The following is a 23,997-nucleotide window of genomic DNA, read 5'->3' as shown; positions in this document are numbered from 1 at the left end:
TCGTATTTGAAGGAAAAAGTAAAAATGATGAGAGGTGGTTTTTCATTTAAATTAGTAGGAGTTATTTCATTTTGGTGATTATATAATGCTATGTTGATTTTTTCTTCTTCCTAAATTACTTTCAGGTTTGAGTTTACACATAAAAAACAATCAGGTGGTGCAGGCCAGTTTGGAAAAGTGATAGGTGTACTGGAGCCTCTGGACCCAGAGAACTACACTAAGTTGGAGTTTTCAGATGAAACATTCGGGTCAAATGTTCCAAAGCAATTTGTGCCTGCCGTAGAAAAGGTAAAAACAAACAAACAAAAACTTTATGGCATTTAAAAAAAAATCAAAAACAGTCTATTAGGTATCAAAGCACATTGCTATCACATTGTTTTCTGTGGTTCATTTTCATTACAGTTCTGCTTTTTCTCATTAAGCTTTCCATCTGATTAGAATCATTAAGTTCAAGAGCTATAAATATATGCTATGACGAGGGGAAGTCATTCTGTTTCTTAATCATAGTTATTGTATTTCTCTTGATAAATTGAAACTACTTCATTGATTATAATCAGCACTTGAAATTTGCAGTAGGCGTTAGGGATTTATGAAAATTTTAGGTGTACTGATGTAGTAGAATGTACATTCATTAAGATTCCCAACACCTGGGTGCTGTCCTCGTCTCTGCTAGTGATTAACATGCCCTTGGGTAAATCATGGTGTTCAGAGCCACTTTCTTTTGTAAACTGAGCATATAGTACTTAATTCCGAACCCCTCACAAACTCAAGGATCAGATAAGACTCTGATATTTCTTCGGGAATTGTGAAGTGATTTGCACATATAATGGGTTACTAGTGATTTGTTGGCTTTCTAGGTCAACTGGCTTTAAGACTGTTGTAAACCTTTAGCAACTGTCTATTCTTGTAGATTGATATTTTTAGGTTTTTTTAAACCTTTTAACTTAGAAATCCTTATTAACAGATCATAATTTTGGCTTCAGCATTAATTTTGGTAGCATTTTTTGTGATTAGTGTGTTTCATTCATTATACTTTATTTCAAGACAATAGTTTGTCATTCACACACTTTTAAATTATCTTTTACTCTCCAGGATTAATGTAAGTGAAGGAAAGCTCAGATATTTTTCAGCATTTAGAGTTTACAGTTTTGAATGTCAGAAATATATTGTACTACATGTGCAGCTGTGTGATTGTCTTGCCATGAAAAACTATCTTGAATTGTAGGAGCTCTACGAGTATTTAAGTGACTGAATGGAAAAAAAAATTGCACACTTATCAAATTGTACTCTTTAAATATGTATAGTTTATTGTATATCAGTTATACCTCAATAAAGCTGCTTTTTAAAAAAAGAATTGCTTTGGAAAAATGAAATCAGCTTTTAATTTTAGTTCTTACTGACATTGTATAACACTAAAGCTGTTAGGTAGTGATCTGCCAATGAGGCAGAGCAGGGATAGGTATATAGTAGGAGCTTAAGACACAGCTGTTGATTAGATGTCAGTTTTGATTGAAGTTTTATTTTAGAGAATTTCTTAGATTTGCCTTTCCTCTGTTTCCTCCTTGTAAAATTAAGATCATGCTGTCTCTGTAATGCATCATGAGAGTTTAGTAATTCTTGAAGAAAAGGTTGAGAAAGTGATTGCTAGCACTCTCAGCATCACTTTCAAACCAGCTCTCACCTTTAAGTAATAGACTTTTGCAAGGGATTGCTCATCTAGATTCCACAATAATAATACTTAAATAGGCTGTTCAACTTAAAAAAATAATTTTTTTTAAAGAATGAAATATAGCATACATAAAAATGTTACACTTCTGAATACTAAAACGTTTGGGGGTTTTTCATAATGCTTCTGTGAGTGAAACCCACTCACTCCAGAAGTTGTGTTCATTCATTAACAGGGGTTTTTGGATGCCTGCGAGAAGGGCCCTCTGTCTGGTCACAAGCTCTCTGGGCTCCGGTTTGTCCTGCAAGATGGAGCGTATCACATGGTGGATTCCAATGAAATCTCTTTCATCCGCGCAGGAGAAGGTGCTCTTAAACAAGGTACGCTGTGTCTAGCAGTTGCCACCACATCAGTGCATCTATTTCCCTGGTGGACCATCAGAGCCGCAGAAGGCAGCACTGTGTTGGTTAGGTCTTCTTCCCATCCCCCCCACCCCACCAGAGCAGTAAGCAGCACACCAGGGGACATGGATAGACTCTGGGCAAGTACTCATAGAATCAAAGTGAGGATAGATTACTGTGTTTTCTTTCTTACAAAATTAAAATCCTACTTTGTTCTCCTAAATTACCTGGTATTTTTTGTAAGTTTAAATTCATAGATAATCTGTAAGTTCTACTTTTAATAGAGAAGACAGAAATGCTCAGAATTATTTTAAAGAAACATTAACTATAGTCATCCTGTTTTTAGTGATTTATTCAGATGTCAGAAAAATCTATAAATTTGTAAACAACTTTTTCATATATGACATTGTAGGCTTTTAGGCATTTGAAAGAATTCAGTAAACCTTATTCTCAGTGCAGACTTCTTGTTAAACTGCTAAAATTGTCAACCTTTCCCACATAGAATAATATGTCTATTAAAACCCTGATGAAACAGAACCCTAAGCAATTGCAGCTATATCTGATTCTTGCTTTTAAGAGAGAAAAGCAAATGACGGCACAGCAGTTTGACATTGGGGGCTTTTACGTTGTAACTGGGAGCCAGAAAATTCATTCTCTTTGTCATCTCTTCCATATCCATTATATGGTAATTCATTAGTTATGTCCATAAGTGGGGTTTTGCAGAGAATTACATTATGATTCACAAAACATTTCAGAGATATTTTTGTCAGAGAGGGTCAAAATAGACAGCAGAAAATTAATCCTAACACATCATTTCCAGACATTCGGAAAATCAGGATGTTATTATATGAATTTTGGACTTTGTTGGTTTTGGTCTGTTTGCATCTGTGACCAGGTGTGGGGCAGTGGCTGGAGAAGGTTGCTTATTCCTTGACCAGGTTGCTAATTCCTTATTTTAATTAAACTAATGGGAGCCATTAGTAATTTGTGGTTTTGTTTCTCAGTTGTGAAAGGGTGAGAGAATCCTCCATTTTCTTTACCCCAGCTAGCTATTAAAAATGCATTTGAAATTTATGATCTAGAAACCTTGTCACAGTCTGTCAGTTGTATTAATAGGAAAAAGGGAAATAAAGTCACAAGAAAATAAGACTTTATTAGGCATGATTCAGATTGTACTGATAACACCTGCCTCTTGCCTTCTAGGGGTTCACCACTTTAATAAATCTTAAACTGGCAAATTGGTTGTAATCACTTCATATTCTTTTTTTCAGCTTTATTGAGCAGTTGACAAAACTGTAAAATATTTAAAGTAATGATTTGATAAATGTATACATTGTGATATTTTTTTAAAGTATAGTTAAAACAAATTAGAAATCAACTGTTCTATGCTAGTTCTTGACTGGAAATTGGTAGCTTTCCTGGATAGAGGTTACATAAAGCAAGGTAATTGGTAAAATCAATTAACAAAGAGCCTCAACCTTTTTAATTGTACCTATATGAAATATAAATAAATATAGATTATATGCCCATAACATAAACATATATAGCCATGAAAAAAGACTGTATGTCTATGCATATTAACTAAACAGGTAAATATGTACACTCAGTTTGTAAATACTTAAGTGTACAAATACTGTTATGTGTGATGATTGCCTGGTGGGGTGCAAAGGAAAAGCACCAGATAATAATTGAATTGAGGAGTATTGGTTTTTGCCAGATAAATATGTGCAAATAGGTTGCAAGTGTGAAAAATGAATTACTTTGCTGTATCATCATCTGATTCTTATTTCTCCATGACTGAAAGATAAAAGGGTAAAAGGAAATTTTTGCTGGGCTCTTAAGAAAATCAGCTTTTCATGCATGCATACACCTCCACTGATTATCATGTGAGAGTTTTAGGGTGGAAAATGTTGATAAATTAGCCTAGTATCAGATTAGCTTATACTTTTGAGCTATTCTCTATTATCAAAATTGGAAGAAAAATCGTTCAAATTCTCACGTAGTTTTCATTAAAAAAAAAAAAAAGAAAACTGGAACTATTTTCAGTCACAATGTAAACTTTGCCCCTGAGATTAATCAGTAACTAAAACTGAAACGTGAAATTGAATGTTCTTTCAGGGACTGTTTCACCCCATGGATGTTAACCGTTGCCATCATTGTCTATGGCCAATTTTTAGACCGCTGTGCTTGGTCTCTGCAGAAACATTGAACTTGTAGCTACTCTACAAGAGAAATAAAGGCCTACCCAGAGTCATGTTAGCTCATTTTACTCAGCAGTGTGCCTTTTCTGATCTCCTGGGCTTCGAGTTTGAATGCTGGCTCTACTTCATACTTAACTCTGTGGAAATGGGCAAGTCCAGGCTGTTTGGAGATAGTAATGCCAAAGTATTAGATGAGAATGTACTTGAAAACACTTGCACACACATATTTGGGCATAGTGAAGTCTAATCCCTCTTCCCTTCACATTACCTTTGACCTAGCACTGTGCAGTGCCACCCATTTGCCAGCTTTTGGTCTCAGAGTGGTCATAATAACACTTATTGATCACTTTTGTGCTGTGTATTATGTTGAGTACATGAATTATCATATCTTATCTTCAACAGTGGCCTTATAGTTGAGAAAATTGAGACTCAAGAGTAGTCAATCAAATGGCCCAAGGTTACATGTTAGTTAGGGTGGAGCCGAGACCAGAGCCTAGCCCTTGACCACCTTCTCACACAACCTTGTTAGCACCCAGCCTGGTGTTATCAACTTTATCCCTAGGGGGCTGAAATAGAAACATTACCATCTCTACGCACCACTTTGGCTTAAAGGTCCTGTGATGGTGTCGGTATTTTCACTTGCTTTTTATTCTACTTCCGGAAAAATTGCTTGTAGGGCTTGGCTGCCATGTGACTATTAAAAAATGGCAGGATGAATTTAGCTCTGGTATCTTGTCATATGGAATGGCACAGAGAAAAGCATGAATAAGGGCGAGGTGAATCAGAAGGTGGATTTAGGAAGAAAGAGGGAGTTGAAAGGAGCAGGGTGAGGGAATATGAAACCGAGAACTGGACAGGTCGTCCTCAACAATTATACACTACACACTATATACTTGGCCCCTTCTTTCTCTTTAGAATATGACTGTCTCACACTCTAGCTCTTTTATATCACTGACCTATTGAAAACACTAGATAATGTGTAACTAAATTTTAATATGTCTGTTCACATCTCTCTTTCCGGGTACCTTCTTCTGCATTAATTACATTTATTTAGAGCCAAGGAAGCTCTGCTGTTGTGGTAACCCAAGAAGTTAACAAGAAATAGAGCTTCTTCTGCAGTCTAGAATTTTTAGTCTACTGCTTTAGCTGTCTACATAGAATTCTGCAGGCTTAGCTAATGAAACTTAGGAGTCTGCAGAGTTCATTTATTCCTCTTTTCAGAACAAAATTCACTAATTAAGAGTAATGAGTCAGTTAGGTCTGAGCTAAGATATGATTTGAATTAGAAAACATTTCAAAGAAATGCAAGTATATTAAATGGCTGTTCTTATAATTATTGCACTTAAACTAATAGTGTCTTTAGAACAAGTGCTTTAATGAATATACAAGAATAATTGCTGACTAGCTTATTATAAACAAATTGATGCTTGGAAAATTATGATTATTTTAAAACAAAACGTTTTCTTTGTCACCTTTTCATGTTATGCTTAAAGTCTTTATTTAAAGATAATTCATCCAGTCTGAGGCTGAAGTATTATTCCACACTATCATAATGTCCAAATTAAATATGAGTGTTTGAAGTTTTTTTATATTCTCTCCACACTGTTACATTTTCAGTCTCAGTCAGCATTTATCACAGTAAGAAGTGTTCTTGTTATGTACTAAGTGGGATTAAAAATATAAGTTTTTTTAATTAAAAAAAAAAACACACATAAAAAACACATTGGGGTTTAGTGCTTAAATGGCCTTTAGCATCTAGGCCGATGTCTTTATTTTGTAGGTGAAGAAACATGACCTGGACAGATTGTGTTTTTCCAAAAGGCATATAACTTATTAGAGGCAGAGCAGAAACTAGAAACTTGGTTTTCTAATTCTCAATCGGGTATTGAAATTGTTTAGCCTAGACATATCTCAGGCATGACTTGATTATTGTCTCCAAGTATAAGTAACTGTCTGCCAGGGACCAGCAAGAAAGAATTGATTTACCTTGGTCAGAGGCTTAACAGATAGTGTCTTTATTCCCGAAGGATTTCAGAAAGAATTAGTAACCCTCAACTGCATAATTTAAATGGGAAGGGACTTGATCGAATGTTGTTTTAAGACCCTTTTATATTATTTCTGCAACCTAATGATTTTTAGGATAAAAATATGGTAATGGACATACTAATATTAGAATTAAGTATGTCTTACTGTAAGTTCCATTTAGAAGAGTGACTGCTGCTGCTACTAGAAAAATGAGCCCAGATCACATATTTTAACCTTATCATTTATGTGTGTACCTTTGGGAGAGCACTTTCTATTTCCCTTTTGTATATGTGGATAGGAAAGAGTTCCAGTTTGTTTAAAGATTAATAAACCAATTTTTTTTTTTTTCAAACCCTAGCCCTGGCAAATGCCACATTATGTGTTCTTGAACCTATTATGTCTGTGGAAGTTGTAGCTCCAAATGAATTTCAGGGACCAGTGATTGCAGGGATTAACCGGCGCCATGGAATAATCACGGGACAAGATGGAATTGAGGACTATTTTACACTATATGCAGATGTAAGTACTGTTAGTCACTGACAACCTTGCTTTTATTATCCACAAGAGGAAATCAGAGTTAGCTTTTGTTTTTGGAAATTGTAGAGCAGATTGGCACATTTCCATGGCTGAGTGTTGAATTTGTGGCTTATATGTATGTGGCAATTTCTATACTTTGCTGTTATAGTATCTCTTTAAGTGCAAAATCTAAAAATAAGATTCATTTCAGGTAGGCCTTTTGTGAGTATGTCATTTTCTTAGATGCATAATTACCTTTCTCATTATAGCTTTGTTTGCATAGCCGTTTTATTATGTTCTAATTTATTGGGATAATATTTAATTCCCTTGCCTGTCCCTTACTTAAATCTCATGGGAGAAAGGGTTTATCACGTTACCTAAGGCCTCTTAGAAGACACTACCCTTGGCATATGGCCTATCATTGAGGAGTCCAAGGGAAAGTTGTATTCACATTTTCACAGAAGAAACACTTCTGAGTGCTTGAGCTGCAGCTGCGTGGAGTGGGGATGAGAGGGACGGCTGTTAGTGGTGTCCGTCTGCTCTGTGAAACTGAAAGATTGGGTTTCTAGTTGTGTCTGCCAAATGAAATTATTTTCAAATAGGGTTTCTACTGTGGTAAAACAAAAACAGGTTTCTATTTGGCTTTTAATTCTTTTAAACCAGGAGTAGTTAGTAGAAACCTGAGTCTAAAGGAAGGAGTTAAATGACTAAGTCTTCTCTGTATTTTTCTCAAATATTTTTCAATAAGCAATGCTGAAATATCTACTGTGTGTGTTTTCAGGTCCCTCTAAATGAAATGTTTGGTTATTCTACTGAACTTAGGTCATGCACAGAGGTAAGCAAGTGTTTAAATTTTACTTCAGTGTTCTTCAGGAGACCATCCTGCAAAATCATCATTTTTGTGAAATCTTGTCTTTTCATGACTTTACTTGATAGTTGTTAAAAAAAAAAAAAATCTGCTTTTTGTTTCTGTTTTTGTGTTAAACCCCCAGGGGAAGGGAGAATATACAATGGAGTACTGCAGATATCAGCCATGTTTACCAGCTACACAAGAAGACCTTATCAATAAGTATTTGGAAGCTACAGGTCAACTTCCTGTAAAAAAAGGAAACGCCAAGAACTAACTTTCCTCACTTTGTTGACTAACTTTAACTGTATCTGCAAGGTTTAGATATGTTAATGGATTCATGGAATAAATTCAGCCTGAAAAGAAGTAATTTTAGAAGCCCTTCCTATTATATTCAGGAGCTTCTGTTATATCATAGTTAATTCTGTGTATATCTCAATGGTTGATTGGTTTTATACCTCAAATAAAATATGATTATTACTGAAATATATTTAATATTTATTTGAGGAAGATACTTATTTCTGTTATACTGAATAAGCTTAGAACATGTATAAACGTCCACATTTTTTCATAAGAATTTTCAACATACAGAAAAGCTGAAAAAATAGTACAAAGAACAGCCATATACCTTCCATCTAGACTCAACAATGAACAATTTTGTCAAGTGTTTATCGGATAATAATTTGTTTTGTCATATTTGCTTTTTCTGTTTGTTGTCCCATCTATGTTGCATACTTCCATCCTTCAAGTTGTTTTGCTGTATACTTGAAAGTGAATTGCATATATCATAACACTTCTTGGAGCATCACCTTTTTTGTTTCAGAGTGGATTCCTTTGTGACAACCTGGATAGCTAGCCCTAGAGGGTATCATGCTAAGTGAAATAAGTCAGAGAAAGACAAATAGTGTATGATTTTACTTAAATGTGGAGTCTAAAAAGCAAAACAAGTGAACAAACGTAACAAAATGGAAACAGCCTCACAGATACAGAGAACAACCAGTAGATGGTGGTCAGAGGGGAGGGAGGGGCAGGAGGGGTGAAATAGGTGAGGGAGATGAAAAGGTGCAAACTTCATTATGAAATAAATGAGGCACGGGGATAAAGTGTTTTCTTAAAAAGAAATGGAGAACACTTTTCAGATTTTCTAATGCTAGCTAAATTTCTAGCTGTTTTATATAGAGCTGATTGCTTCAATTTGTGGCTTCTGCAGATTTTGAACTGCTTGTTTTTAGGAGTATAAATGTTACTTTTTTGCAGACCTGTGAGGTAAAAAAAAAAGGCCCTTGCATATGCTATTCTTGTCTATGTTCATTTTACTGTTTCTGCAGCCTGGAAATAATAACCTACAGGGTTGGTGGCTAGTCTATTTCATCCACCTATTAAATGCTAGTTGAATTAGAGTCTGCTGGAATGTATCATATATTGTATTCATTGAGATTGTGAAAGAACAAATGTTAAGCTAGAGAATGTTGGACATTGCCAGGGAGTTCTACCATATTGTGCAGAATTGCTTCATCCAAAAACCATCTGATGTGAAAGACATATCCTAGTCCTTTCCCTTAGTGGATAATAGACATGAAATAACTGTTTTAAATTCCTTTGTTTTTCTTGATTTGTAGATTTGGCTCTATAACTTCAGGTTCCTAGAAAAAAGACCTTTAAAAAGTATTGAGCAAATGTTTTCAAGGCATTTGTTAAATGCTTTAAATGCATTATCCATTTTAGTTTTCACAACCCTATGAAACTAGGTACTATTATTATGACCATTTTGTAATAGAGGAGGCAAAAGCACAGAGTAAGGTAAATAACTCATCTAAGACCACACAGCTCCTTAACTTTTCAAATTGATAATGCAGTTATGATACTTATCAAACCAAGTGCATTTTCCCATGAATATGTCTGTTGCTACAGTAGCATCAAGCCTGAAAAATTGTGTTGCTTTGGCATTTCATCAGCATCTCATGCTATTCACACTGACTTTGAATATTGTTCCTGATGAGGAAATACCTTAATAGAATTTAGCACAGTTCCTCTTGCTGTTGCTAACAGTCAAAAATATTAGAACTAAGATGGATAAATTTGGAAGTGCTTTTTACTTGTGAAAACATTTTGGTTATGAAGATATGGTGCCAGAAAAGAGTCGAGATATCTAACACAACACCAGCGTTTCACAGGCAACGACACAGGCCCAGCTGGTGGGAGTAACTAGAATAGGATCACATAGGAACCCATCCAGGACCAGAACCCACATCTTTTGTTAACTCATTAGTTTGGTTAGAGTTGGTAAAGACCACATACCAGCCAAAGTCTGTATAAGGAAAAAATTAATGAGAATATTCATAAATGAGGGTTTCTTTTATACTACTGTTGTAAAGGATGATTGTTGGCTAATTTAAAGACAGTATTATTTGTGTTGGAGAATGGTAGCAGCACTAGGCCTGCTGCAGTATCGCCCTGATTCGCAACTCTGGCAGCACTTTAAAAATTACTTGGGAAGCTTTAAAGAGAACTACCCAGGCCAACCCCTAGATACTCTGATTCTTTGCATCAAGATCAAAAGTTTTCCAGCTTATTCTAGTATACAGGCAAGGTTAAAGACCATTGCAGTATAACGTGTACGTCCAAAACATGAAATGCAGGATTTGTTCAGATGTGTCACATTATTAGTGTTCTTTTGTGTGACGTTAGTGATTGGGCTATTGGTTCTTAGCTTGGTAAGTTTATCTTTAAAGATGTACAGTCAATTTTCTGTTATTCCTTGCCTCCTTGCTCACTCTTAGATTTACGTTGTGAAGTCACTAAAATTTAATACTGAAATTTTAGGATTTTTCAGATTTTAATACTTTTGAAATCTGGATGAGACTTAAAATTGATGCCAGTGAAGTGAGGCAGCCACCAGGTAAGTAGTAAATTGTGACGTGTAGGAATATATCCCTTTGTAGAAAACATCTACTTGCATTGCTAGAACTGTCAATTTTTGAATTAGAGCTTTAATTGCTGCTTAAAGCGTCTTCAAATAAAACTGTAATGCATCGTTGAAACAGTTCATGTTTTCACAGGCAATTTATTGGGAGCATGGATTCATTTATCCTTTCAAATAAGTGCCAGGCAGCATGCTAGTGATTGTAGCACTTTGAAAGTTAGGAAAGGTCACAGAACAGGTCATAGAATTTTCTAAGCTGAGAGAAATCAGTGTGATAAACTCATATGTCATGAAGCACTGTCATTCATTCAAGGGCCAATATAGAAACTTCCAATTGACTTTCAGAAGAACTTGCTTAACTTCTAACTATTCATAACTCAGGTAGGGAAAACAAAACTATAAGTAGAGTCAAATGGAATGCAGGCAAAATCCTGGTGTTATTTTGTATGTCTTAAAATTTTTGAAAATTCTAAAGAGATTAGGAAAATAAATGTGATGCTCTCTGTTACTGTCATTGGGTCAGAGTGATTCAGAATTCTTTAGACTCTTAATGAATAAAAGAGGGCTTAGGGAATTTAGAGGTTTTCATTTTATGTCAAGGCAGATGAAGTAATTTTTCTCCTCTGTTAGCTAGCAAAATCAGTATTAGTAAAATCAAGTCAGCAGTTCTAGAGTTTGTGCTAGAAAAGATGTTCTGGTGGTGAAATTGAGAAATTTTTAGTTGGTTTAACTTATAGGTTTTGTAAATTTATAAATTAGGTAATTTTTTTGTATGTCATATGTGTAAATTCACCTTCATAATCGATTATACCGAAATCTGTTAAAGGGTTACCACCTTAGCTTCCTTACCTGATTGAATTATGATCACGTTTGTGAGCCTAATCTCACTAATTTAAAATGCCTTTACAAGGATGAGAGGACTTTTAGAAAGTTGAGACAAGAAAGCTGAAACCCCTTTCTAGCTCTTAACGTGACACTGAAAGATTAAAAATCACAGGACATTGAATATGCTCTTATAATGCTCTTGGCACTTTTTTTTCCAAAATATTTAGGGAACTTCAGTTAGAAGAGTTTATTACTTGGTTCTGGCATTGTTTATCACTAGATTGTTTGATATCTTAGGGAAAGTATTTTCTCTGCATTATCATATATGTGGGAGATCTGATGTTTTCTTTAAATGATTGTTTCCAGTGCTTTGGAAAACTTACAGTCCTTAAATCCAGAGGATGTTGGGAAGATGAATGCAGAGGGGTTGGGGTTTTAAACAGAATAATACATGATCTGCCTCTGCTAAAAAGTAACAGTATAATTCATCTTACTTTTATTTTGTAAGAGTCCATGTCTTAAAATTTTTTCTATTTAGTATAAACTTTTTCAGTTTTCTACTACAGACATAAAGGTAACATTTTGGTATGTTTTAAAAAGGCTGATGCTTCCTAACCAGCTACTGATCAAGGAACCCGGCTAGGGGTTTTGAGACATGAATATAAGCATTCCATTAAATACTAATTTTGAGAGGCAAATGCTGGCCACATTTCCTGCCTTGGGGAGGTACTCCACGAATCTGATAATGGTACATATTGTTTGTTTTTATAAATTACTTAGGCCAACACTGGGTCCAAGTTGTCCTTACAAATGAAAATTGTAAATACTTTATGTACTTTCAGTTACATCACTGTTCCATTTAATACATGTTTGCAGACACTCGGCTTTATCTCTGAGACACTCTTTTTATTTGTAAAGTTTTTATTAATATATAAATATCCTATAATTCCAGCTTAGCACAAATTTTGCCTATATAGACAAATCTCTACAAACACATGTAACACATTTTATTTAGAAACACATTTAAAAGTAGATATCAAATTTAAAAGGAATACTTGCTCAAAATCATAAAAAATAGTAAAGTTCCTTTTAAACAGGTAATATTTTCCCTACAATTTGCTTTCATTGAAATATATTATCTTTTTTACATACTAGGTAGAAGCAATTTAACAACACAGAATAGTTAGCTACAATATGTTCAGAATATTGAGAAATGCAGATTTATAGATGTGACCATCAATTTTATTGTTATGTTTTAAAATACTTACTGGTCCAGCTGCAGCACACACTAACTGACTTGGTTTTACATTTTAGGGCTGAAACCCTGAGGAACCTGCAGAGTAACTGTTTAGCACTGAGCAGAGTTCAGTTTGCATGTGCTCCCACAGTTGAAAACTAAACCAAACCAATCGAAAACCAAAAATCCCAGTATCTTTTAATTTTTGAGTATTTACTTGTAATCACAGGCTTTCCCAAATTATTAGAATGCCTTGTACCTTGGCTATTTTACTAGAATAATGATTTAGGCTATTTAATATAATCATTTTGTTCAGAATTTGGTATAAACAGATCTTTTTTGCTTTTCAGAAATTACTAAGCTCTGTCGGTGCCACAGCTGATGCCTCTTCAGTTCCAGAGGCTTCTTCTGGTGTCTGTAGCTCTTGACAGTGGTACTTCACCTTCAGTGGTTTGCCAGGGTACCAGACCACGTGAATATGACAGGGAATCATTTCCTGGGAAATAAGAGTTCTAAAATATTATGATCTGCAAAAACTTGTGGTTTAAACAGTTCTATATACCGTTTTGTTTTACCTGTGTTGAGAATTCATGGAGTAGAACAGTATAATCAAAATCAATTGCATCTTCATTTGTTTTCTAGAAGAAGAAAGAAAGAGTTAGTGCGATAGATAGTGTGGGTTTATATTAGCTTAGAATTTGGAAGGCTCATCTTGTATCACCTGCCTTGAATGGGTGGATGGGTGCCTTGAATCACCTGCCGCCTCTTTGATTCTAGCCTCATCTCCTTTGGTGGTATCCTGCATTAAGATGTGGAAGTTGTTGATTCTTACTGTTTTGCCACTGTCATGATAATCTAGTAAGGTCCTTCTGTCACTTTTTCTCTCTAATGTTTATGGGTTTTGATGGAAATTAAGGTCTATGAGAATAGGGAGAATCTTTTGACAAGCTAAGGAATCTAGATACTGTATATGCACCTCAAGCTGATTTATAGCCCTGATATGCCAGGCAGTAAGACAAGGGGCAGGGCAATCAGGATTTCTAGAAGGACACCATGGGCCAGGTTCTCTGCTAGGCACTTTATACATGTTCTTATGGAATTCTGTCTTTTACAGGGAAGGCAACTTGAGGTTACAACTAGTAGGTGACAAGTGGGGATTCAAACCCAGATCTACTGACTCCACCACCCACATCCTTCATGCGGTACCACACTGCTTCTAAAACCAGCACATTTTATAGGTAAGCAGGCAGTCTCCCTCAGCTCTTTTATTCTCTTGATTTCTATAAATTTTAAGAGTGACTAAACTGATTTCCTGCTTTCTTTTTGACAGTAACTGTTTTGAGGGGAAAAGGTTGGGGCACAAAAGTGCTTATCCCTTTACTAGTAAAAATGGAAGAGAAGGAGTAAAAAAAATAATTTGGATTATGATTTTAATCTACCAGGCTTTCATTGAGACTAAGAATATGCAAAAACAAAAAGGACTTGATATTAAGTTTTATCTTCCCTTTGCTTACACTGATGAAGACTTTTACAAGCCGTGAAATTTCCATCAGGTGGAGGGGGTACTGGAGGGATATGATACAAGAGAGGGCCTGGATCAATCAGAAAGTGACTGCTCTTCTGTGGTGCTTTGCGTCATTGGGTAGGTTTCCCTTCTGCCTTGCAGTGTACCCATGAATGGTGAAAGCAAATATCTAAAACACAGGCTGCAAAGTCAGAATTCATGAGAGAAAATTTAGCATCTTTTATCTAAAGGAACGGTTTCTGGAGGCTCCAGTTATCAGTTGGGCATTGCTGGGTTTGGGGGGTCCATTTAGCCTTGTCTGACTCTTATTTGGTGACGATGTTGACCTTGGACTATATTGACACAGCTGGCTGCTGTGCTGTGTAATTTTTGTCTCAGACTTTTGTGCTGCCTGCACTTTTTCTCAAGGTCTATTTACCATGTATTCCTACAGTTAAAAAATTGGTCTTATAAAGTGTTTTTTCAGGACAGTGCCTCTTTCTGTTTCTGAAAATAGCGTTTAAGGAAATCATGGCAATCCCCAGATTTTAGGCAAAAAGGAAGAAAGGCTTGAAACAAATCATGGCGTTCCAAGTCCATCTGACAAACTTCTGCTCAATACCAAGTGTTACCCATTTTTTAATAATCCAAACAAAAATTTGGATTATTATAATGCTTGGGCACCCTCTTCATTTAATTAAGACCTTCCTCAGTAAGGCTCCTGAGACACACCTCATGTTTCTGTTCATAGATTCTTCCTCCTTCAGGGGGAAGCGCCCTTAGACCAAACCAAACCAGGCCTTATTAAAGAGCTGCAGCCCAGACACGGCGCAGCCCAGCCTGGCAAAGTACCCAGGGGGCACTGCCCACACCAAGCAAGGCTCTGCCAGGAAGCCATCATTTTTAATACTCAGAAATAATCTCCTTGGTTTTGTTCAAATCATCACATGTGTCAAATCCTTATAGTCCAAATTGATGATTTACTGTCACATTTTTCTGATAACCTAGCACTTTAATCTTCCTGGAGACAGAACGAAGTATTTGGTTTCCTTATACTTACTCGTGACCTACCCTAGCCCTACTGCTCCCCTCCCCACTAAAAAAAAAAAAAAGGAATGATCCCTAGCAGAACCAGTGTGGTTTTAGTAGAGAATAAGTAGGCTTAGGTTATTAATATATGCTATCAGAAGTTGATATTTTTTTAATTGAAGTTTAGTTGATTTACAATGTTGTTAGTTTCTGGTATACAGCTAAGTGATTCAGTTATACATATTTTTAATATTTTTTCCATTATGGTTTATTACAGGATATTGAATCTAGTTCCCTGTGATATACAGTAGGTCCTTGTTGGTTATTTTATTTTTTAAATAAATTTATTTATTTTTGACTGCGTTGGGTCTTCGTTGCTGCGCTCAGGCTTTCTCCACTTGCGGTGAGCGGGGGCTACTCTCCGTTGCAGTGTGCGGGCTTCTCATCGTGGTGGCTTCTCGTCACAAAGCACGGGTTTTAGGCACGCGGGCTTCAGTAGTTGTGGCACGCAGGCTGTAGAGCGCAGGCTCTGTAGTTGTGGTGCACGGGCTTAGTTGCTCCACGGCATGTGGCATCTTCCCAGACCAGGGCTCCAACCCATGTCCCCTACATTGGCAGGCAGATTCTTCACCACTGCACCACCAGGGAAGTCCGTATCTGTTTTATATATAGTAGTTTGTATCTGTTAATCCCAAAGTCCTAATTTATCCCTCCCCCACCCCCTTTCCCCTTTAGTAACCGTGTGTTTTCCACGTCTGTGAGTCTACTTCTGTTTTGTAAATAAGTTCATTTGTTTCATATTTTAGATTCCACATATAAGTAATAGCGTATGGTATTTGTCTTTCTCTTTCTGACTTATTTCACTTAGTATGAGAATCTCTAGGTCCATCCATGAAGCTGCAAATGGCAGAATTTCATTCTTTTTTATGACTGAGTAGTATTCTGTTGTGTGCCTATACCACATCTTCTTTATCCATTCATCTGTCGATGGACACTTAGGTTGCGTCCAAGTCTTGGCTATTGTGAATAGTGCTGCTGTGAACGTTGGGGTGCATGTATCTTTTCAAGCTATAGTTTTCTCTGGATGTATGCCCAGGAGTGGGATTGCTGGATCATATGGTAACTATTTTTAGTTTTTTAAGGAACCTCCATACTGTTCTCCATAGTGGCTGTATCAATTTACATTCCCACCAGCAGTTGTAGGAGGGTTCCTTTTGCTCCACACCCTCTCCAGTATTTGTTACTTGTAGATGTTTTAATGATGCCCATTCTGATCAGTGTGAGGTGGTACCTCATGGTAGTTTTGATTTGTATCTCTCTAATAATCAGCAATGTTGAGCATCTTTTTTCCTGTTGGCCATCTGTATGTCTTCCTTGGAGAAATGTCTGTTTAGATCTTCTGCCCATTTTTTGATTGGATTTTTTTTTTGATATTGAATTGTAGGAGCTGTTTATACATTTTGGAAATTAAGCCCTTGTTGGTCGCATCATTTGCAAATATTTTCTCCCATTCCGTAGGTTGTCTTTTCGTTTTGTTTATGGTTTCCTTTGTTCTGCAAAAGCTTATAAGTTTGATTAGGTCCCAGTTGTTTAGTTTTGCTTTTATTTCTACTGCCTTGGGAGACTGACCTAAGAAAACATTGCTACAATTTATGTCAGAGGACGTTTTGCCTATGTTCTTTTCAAGGAGTTTTATGGTGTCAAGTCAAAAGTAGATTTCTTAGCAGAATGAGGTAGATACAATGGTTTCTGTAATGTACTGTCGGCCGATGGAGGCCTCTAGTTAGGGTGAAGACTTGGGCTGGCTGCCAGTGATGTGCTGCCGGTTAGATAGTTTGCGATGCTGACAGTATCTGGTACTGATAAGATTTGGAACAATGCTGGAAAAGTAACAGTTTTACTTTCCTCAGTTCACATTAAAGAAAGGCTAAAGGGTGTCAGGAAAGTCCTTATCCTTTTTTTTTTTTTCTAGCCATTAGTATCTCCCCTGCCCTTGGCTTAGTCCTCATGGTTTGGGAATGACATCTGTTCTTCAGTCCTAAGGCAATAACTGCCGGTAAGATGGGTCTTATATTTGTATTTCAGCTATTTCTTAGCCCACTCTTCTCTCAGGCTGTGTTCATTTGGGGCTGTGAAGTTTATAAGGCTGCACTGCCTTACACAATTGGATTATCCCTGAGTGGAGAGAGAGTAATTCCCACCCAGTAAGCTTTTGGAAAAAACTATAATCCCTATAGATTCCTGAGCTACCTTGGGCCACGGGCACCTCCAGTCACTCCCTGCTTCTGTCTTTGCTTTGTCAGCCCTACTGTCCTGCTTCTGGTCTCCAGGGACAGTCCCTAGACTTTCTGATCGTGGTGACTTTTTTAGAAATTGTTGCTTGTTTTGCTTGTTGTTATGTTGCTTATTTTTCTGAAAGATCACAAGAATCTTTAGTAGCCACCAAATAGCAGAATTTGAAAATCTATTGGGTATGTGCTTGCTTTTATTTAAGAGAACTCTAACCTTGGAAGCTAAGCAGGGTTGGTCCTGATTAGTAACTTGGATGGGAGGCCGCCTGGGAATACTGGGTGCTGGAGGCTTTTAAAAAAAAAAACTCTAATCTGAAATGCATATCAACCTTAATCCAAATTTCCCAATTGCTTCCGTATTTTAGCTTTATGTTAGTTTCGAGGGCTTCACTCAATAAGCTTGTTGACCCTCATTTCATAGCCCTAAGAGAAGAAGTCATTTGCCTTAGGTGACCCAACCAAGTCAGCTGCATCTTCAATTACTATTTATCTAAAACACAGACACCACAGGGTAAAAAAATCTAAAAGTCCTGTTCCCCCTGCATTTTTGTTTTCTTAGCTCTACAATTACATTTGTCCCCACTTTCCCACTTGTAGGGATATTAATGGACAGATGATGGACATCAAAGACAGACTGGCTAGAATGAGTGAGAAATGGGGCTGCTGTTTTCAAACCATAGTACGTCCTGGTGTTTACTTAGGTGATGTGTCATTTATAAATGCAGAAGAATGGAAAACAATGCCATTAAAAGATCCTAATTTTTTCTTTTGTGTCCCTGTTGCTCTATTCTTATTGAGTTTTCCTCTGACATTCATTAAAATTAGTTCTATTATCTTGACGCCATTTTCTACACTAAACAAAAAATTTCCCCTAACTTCTCAGTTAAAGGAAAAGCCTTCTGTGGAGGACATGATTGTCTTGGTAGACGAGAGAAACTTTTTACCTGCAGCCAAAGAATCGGTGCTGTGCCCTAACTCCTGGTGTAACAGCAGTCAATTACACGGCCATTTCTATCAAAGCCACTCCATAGGGGAAAGAAACGTTCATTTCGATAAGGAATGAAACTACATTTCAAACAGCTATCTGCTTCACAAGTGGCCTTTGAAAGGTACACCGAGCTGTTACCACCGTGAATAATGCTGACTGGACGCCAGGCAACTCCTTGTACTCAGAAGATACTCACTGCTCTCCATCCATGGCGAATGTACTGCTTCAGCCACCCGTGAAGAAAACGATTTTTAGAAATGTGTATTTATGGTTGGCTCAGCCTGCCTCTGAGTAGTTGATACTGTTTACTCTGGAAGTGCCCCTCCTGCTCCACATGACAGGTGCCTCAGCCACCTCCTTGTCCGCACCCCACCAGTTGAGTGACTGGCCCTTCTCTAAATTCGCGACCACAGACCTTCAGAGGCCTGCAGTGCTGCGTGATGCTCGAATCCACGCACTCCCACCCCCTCTCACCTCCTGTTCCATCCTCACGCTCAGCTGGTGACTTTGCCTCATTTTTCACTGAGAAGACAGAAGCAGTCAGGAAAGAACTTCCACAGGCCGCCACGTGATACCCACCCTCCTACCAGCATCTGTGCCACATTGAAACCCTTGCTCCAGGTGAACTCTGTGCCCTTGTCCAGTCATCTCCTGGATCGATCATATCCTCTTTATCTCCTCAAAGATGTTAAATCCAACAAGTCTTCCTTCTCTTCCCTACAAGTCCTACTTTGCCCCTCTCTACTGGATTTTTCTCATCAACATATAAATATGCCGTTAAATTGCCCAATCTAAAAATACAACGGAAAACCCTCCTTCAACCCTGTGCTTACGCATCTTCCAGCTCTAGCCCCCTCCCTCCCTTTTACTCCGCTTTATAGCTAAATTCCTTGAAAGACATGGAGTGTCCACTTCCTCTCCCATTCTTTCCTGAACCTACTCTAATCAGGACTTTGCCCACACTGTGCCAGTGAGACAGCTCTTGATAAGCTCTCCATCTACTTCCAGCTTGCCTAAACCTAATGGCAATTCTCGGTCCTCATCTTTCTTGACTTTCCAGCAGCATTTGATAGATAGTCAATTCTCATCCTTGAAACACTTCTTTCTCATCCTTGAAACACTTCTTTCTCATATCTCTAAACCCGCTAAAGTTGGAAGTGTTCCAGGACTCAATCCCTACATAACCTTCCTCTGTTTACACTCATTCTCTCTTCTCATCCACTCTTGAGGCTTTAAAAACCATCTGTGTGGTGATGACTCCAGCCTAGACATCTCCCCTGAACTTCAGACTCTTATGTCCAGATGACGATACAAATTCTCTGCTTGGTTATGGAATTTAGAATGCTCCAACTCAAGCTAATTTCCACGCAAATCTGTTCCTCTGTAGTCTTCCCCAATCAGTAAGTGAAAACTCTATCCTTCCATCCAGTTACTCAGGCCAAAATCATAAGAATCATCCTTGACTTTTCTCATTCTTGGATATATCCATATCTAACCCATCAACAAATACTGTCAGTCTACCTTCAAAATGCAAACACTTCTCACCACATCCACTGCTGCCACCCTGGTCCGAGCTCCCACCAGGCCTTGCCTAGGCTACTGCAATACATTACTGCTCTCCTTGCTTCCACCCTTGTCTATCTACAGTCTGTTCTCAACACAGCAGCCAGAATGATCCTGTTGTAAGTCAGATCGTGTCACTTCTCTGCTAAAAACCCTGTAGTGAGTAAAAGACAGGGTCCTTCTAATGGCCTTCCATGAACTGACCGCCTCTATCTGATCTCATCTCCCGGCACGCTCCCCGTGCTCAATCTCTTGCAGCCATACCAGCTTCACTGCTGTTTCTCCAACCCATCAGCCACAATGCTGCCTCCGTCCCCTCTGTCTGTAATGCCTTCCCTTCTGGAGGCGTGGCTCACTCTCACTTCCCTTAGGCCTCTGCTCCAGTGTCACCTCTGCTTAAATTTGAGGGGCCTTGCTTTAGACTAAAGTTTAATTCTGTCAATACCCTGCATTCCCTTTTCCCTACTTTATTTTTCTCCATAGCACCTACCACGTTTACTTGTTTATCGCTTCACTGTCTTTCTTCTCTTGCTAGAATTAGTCTCAATAAGGGGAGCTACACTGAGTTTTTTGTTTAGTGCTATATCCTCAGTCCCCACAACCATACCTGGCATTCACATATTTATTGAGTTAATGAAATGCAATTAAAACTCTTGCCACAGATCTAGAAGTTCACATTAATTTAGTCTAAGAACATTGCATTGGTTGTATCTCTTGTGGTACAAGTTAATTGTCAGTTTTTCTTACCCACTGCTTCACACTGCTGAGCTGTGCCATGTAGTAGTGTAAAAACTGTGTTGTCTTTTCCCACATCACGTAAGAGCTGCCCAGAAAAGCTAAATCCCAGATGGGTCTCAGAGAGGGATCAATATGTCCATGACTATCTGAGGGCACAAAAAAAAGTACATTCATATTAAGACGTTTTCAGGACAAAATATTACAAGTTTCAGTAGTGAAGTGTGACTGTCTGTTTCTGTATTGTATGGAATCTTACATGCTTCAACTTGCCCTGCTGAGTAAAGCTACTATAAAACAGTTTAAGGGCTATTGGCTGTACAATATAAATGCAAACTAAGAGCTATAATGATACTCAAAGTTAATCTAAAACCTCTAATCTAAAATCTTTTAATTAGATGGAAACATCTATCAGTCATCTTCTCCACATTACCTTCTGGTTTGGGTCTACAGTCAATGTGCTGGTCTTTGACAGTCTACCAAACGTCTTTGTCCTTCTCTGATCCTTGGCGTTAAAGCTAATCTGTGTATTGGCGGCATCTGTCACTTTTGACCACATAAAGAAATCAAGTGGGTTTTTCCTGTGGCATTGTTTTTGGAACTGCAATCTTTTAAATTCAGCAGACATTTATAAAAAATCTACTTAGTATCAGATACTGCTATAGGTAGGGATACAATGACTAATAAATTACCTCTTGTGACTTTTAGGAACTCAAATTTTAGCAAGTAATTTATGAGCTATTCATGGACCATCATTTATGCAGTTTGAAAGAGATAGTGTATATTAAAGCCCAATAATAGTATAATATGTGAGGAATACGAACAGCTTATTAGGAAATGAATCCTTCTTAGTAAAATAATCTTTCGTATAAATTCTGCTCTGTATTGGTAGAACTAGACTTGGCCGGTTTATAGTGGTAGTCAATTCAGAAGGCATTCACTGATTGCTTGGGTGCTGTGAGAGATGCAAAGAGAGGCCCTACCCTCCACTTGACAGTGTGGAAATGCAGCTGACACCTTCCTTAAGAAAAAGGGAGCATCAGAGAGCTGAGGGGACACAGGGAAGGGGGGGGTTTCTTTGGGCTGAAGAGGTTGGGGACAGCTTCACAGAGATGAGATTTGAGCTGAGCCTTGAATTCCTGTCGTGTGTGTGGAAGCGAGAGAGTGACAGACTTCCTTCGTCTTACAGTGCCACTAGGAGTTTAACTTGTGAGATCAAAACGAATTACCATAGAAGAAAAATTAGTTATACAAAATACTGTGAATAATGAGGACAACTGAAAGTTATAAATGCCAGTAGCACTGCTACAGAGTCACTTAGGACTTTGGTTATTCCCAGGTCCCCAGTCTTTTCTTTTGTATGTCATGTAGTTGGGCTCATCTATAGGAAGTTTATGAATTCATTAGAAGAGGAGAAATTTCTACTCTTCATAAAAACCAGACAACTGCTTTTTTTAGGGGAAAAACAGTGCAGAGCAAGGATAGCCTAAAATGGATTAGATCTTCTCACTTAGCAGTTGTAGAGAAAACTGCTCAACAGTCAAATACCCTGGATTGATTAAATACTGAATGGGATCTGCTGAGATCTGAACTGGCTGCTCCAACATAGGTTTTGATTCAACTTACCTAAAACCAAACCTTTTCAGTTTTAAATAGATAATTTTAGATATACAGGCTATAAGCACCATTAAACATCTCTGCTGAATTTAAAGTGACAAGAGAACTTGTAGATTTTGTTGATGAAAACGTGCCCTATATTAAGCAAAAGCTTTTTCAAAGCTTCACAGCAGCCACGTTAAGTTAGACTGTTACAGAATAATCCTTGTGGGCATATAGGACTTAACAGGATCCAGTTAACCTGCATTATTAAAAATTGTCCACAATCTAGAGACCCTGTGGCAAAAGGACTGAGACCCTTTCAAAGAAAGGGTCCAATACGATTTCTAAAATTTGTGTTTTAAGCAGAATATATAAAACCCTATTTCCCCAACTAATGCTAATGAGGGGACCAATCCCTAAATAACCATAGATTTTAAGTATTAGTCATGGCCCATTTATTTCAGGCAGTTAAATATAAACAAATGCTACTACAATGTAAGATTCTGAACTTTCTTCATAATTCTTTGGAACAGGATTTAATCCAAGTTGTCAGAGAACTAGAATGCGAATGAGCCAAGCTTCTGAATTCGAGAAACGCCAAGGTGCAGTATCCCACCTCCGGGTTTTTCAGAACACTTAGTCTCAGTAATGGATGGGACACAGATGCAGCCAGAAATGGAGACCACGGGTCCTCCATGCTGACGCGGGCCTGTCACAGTCTCCGGGCAAATGAGTGAACTGAGAGAGAGACAGTGGGGCAGGAAGCGCTGTGGTGGTCAGATGTCAAGCTTAATACCCCAGTGCAAGTCCAGAGATGACTTCTGTGGTTTTGGAGATTGGATTTGCCGGTAAGTGCCGAGTGTCAGCTGCTGTCCACAGACCCTGCTGAGTGCCAGCGCAAATGGGCTCTGCTTCACTTCAGCTGAGTCACTTCAGAGGCAGGGCTCATTTCTTATAAGAGATGGCACCACCGCCCATTAGCTCTGGACCTAAAATGAGATCAGCTTGACTCCCCTGCAGCCTCCCAGCAAGGCCCCGAGACAGCTCGCCCGGCCCTGGTGCAGAAGGCCATGATGCACACGACAGAGGCCCTGGATGGGGTCCCGTCACCTAAAGTTTCCAAAGCCACCACCAGAAACCTCTAGAATTTTTCTCCTCAGCTTCTGGACTCAACCCTGAGAACTGCACCCCTACGTGTGGGTCCTGTTGCAACGACCTCCACCTCTTCTCCCTGGAGTCCGGCTCTTGCCCTGCCCTGCGTCTGGGATGAGAAGTGGGCAGATTAAAGGGGCACAGATAGTTTTCAGTGGAGTCACTATATTGTACTCGAGGGGGAAAACAGGAAAAGGATACTTGTGAATTTTGTTCAGATAATCAGGTGTACCACATTCTGTAGTTGAATTAAATTGCCATTTGGGGGATACATTTTTAGATAATCATTTTTTAAACATAGATCTTTATAGGAGTATAACTGCTTCACAATATACTGTGTTAGTTTCTGTTGTCCAACAAAGTGAATCAGCCATATGCATACATATATCCCCATATCCCTCCCTCTTGAGTCTCCCTCCCACCCTCCCTATCCCACCCCTCTAGGTGGTCACAAAGCACCGAGCTGATCTCCCTGTGCTATGTGGCTGCTTCCCC

General features: G+C 38.1%; 2 protein-coding genes and 1 long non-coding RNA gene across 4 annotated transcripts in view; 2 read left to right on the top strand and 1 right to left on the bottom strand.

Moving 5' to 3' along the window:
• GFM1 (G elongation factor mitochondrial 1) overlaps nucleotides 1-9,309 on the top strand; it is a 43,129-nt gene extending 33,820 nt beyond the window's left edge. The window contains exons 14-18 of the mRNA XM_027113110.1: nucleotides 126-288; nucleotides 1,902-2,046; nucleotides 6,652-6,812; nucleotides 7,591-7,644; nucleotides 7,802-9,309. Of these exons, the coding sequence (XP_026968911.1) occupies nucleotides 126-288; nucleotides 1,902-2,046; nucleotides 6,652-6,812; nucleotides 7,591-7,644; nucleotides 7,802-7,933 (655 nt within the window). The 3' untranslated portion in view covers nucleotides 7,934-9,309. The remainder of the gene's footprint in view (nucleotides 1-125; nucleotides 289-1,901; nucleotides 2,047-6,651; nucleotides 6,813-7,590; nucleotides 7,645-7,801) is intronic.
• A 3,081-nt stretch (nucleotides 9,310-12,390) lies between these two features.
• RARRES1 (retinoic acid receptor responder 1) overlaps nucleotides 12,391-23,997 on the bottom strand; it is a 41,817-nt gene continuing 30,210 nt past the window's right edge. Inside the window, exons 4-7 of one of the 2 annotated variants that reach the window (XM_027113152.1) lie at nucleotides 20,764-20,900; nucleotides 13,367-13,440; nucleotides 13,217-13,279; nucleotides 13,005-13,137 (exon numbers count right to left, since the gene is read on the bottom strand). In XM_027113152.1, coding sequence (XP_026968953.1) covers nucleotides 13,131-13,137; nucleotides 13,217-13,279; nucleotides 13,367-13,440; nucleotides 20,764-20,900 — 281 coding nt within the window. In that variant the 3' untranslated portion in view covers nucleotides 13,005-13,130. Of the gene's footprint in view, nucleotides 13,138-13,216; nucleotides 13,280-13,366; nucleotides 13,441-20,763; nucleotides 20,901-23,997 lie in introns of both variants that reach the window. The other variant, XM_027113150.1, reaches the window with a different exon arrangement.
• Nucleotides 13,196-23,775, top strand: LOC113623724 (uncharacterized). Its single transcript, XR_003434030.1, has 2 exons — nucleotides 13,196-13,879; nucleotides 22,884-23,775. It is a non-coding gene; the product is annotated as an uncharacterized LOC113623724 (long non-coding RNA).

The sequence above is a fragment of the Aethalodelphis obliquidens genome, unplaced genomic scaffold, assembly GCF_003676395.1.
Source record: "Aethalodelphis obliquidens isolate GAN/ISIS:26980383/991018 unplaced genomic scaffold, ASM367639v1 scaffold1, whole genome shotgun sequence".
Lineage (NCBI taxonomy): Eukaryota > Metazoa > Chordata > Mammalia > Artiodactyla > Delphinidae > Aethalodelphis > Aethalodelphis obliquidens.
The sequence above is the reverse complement of the archived record's forward strand: the minus strand, read 5'-3'. Positions and strand labels throughout refer to the sequence as shown.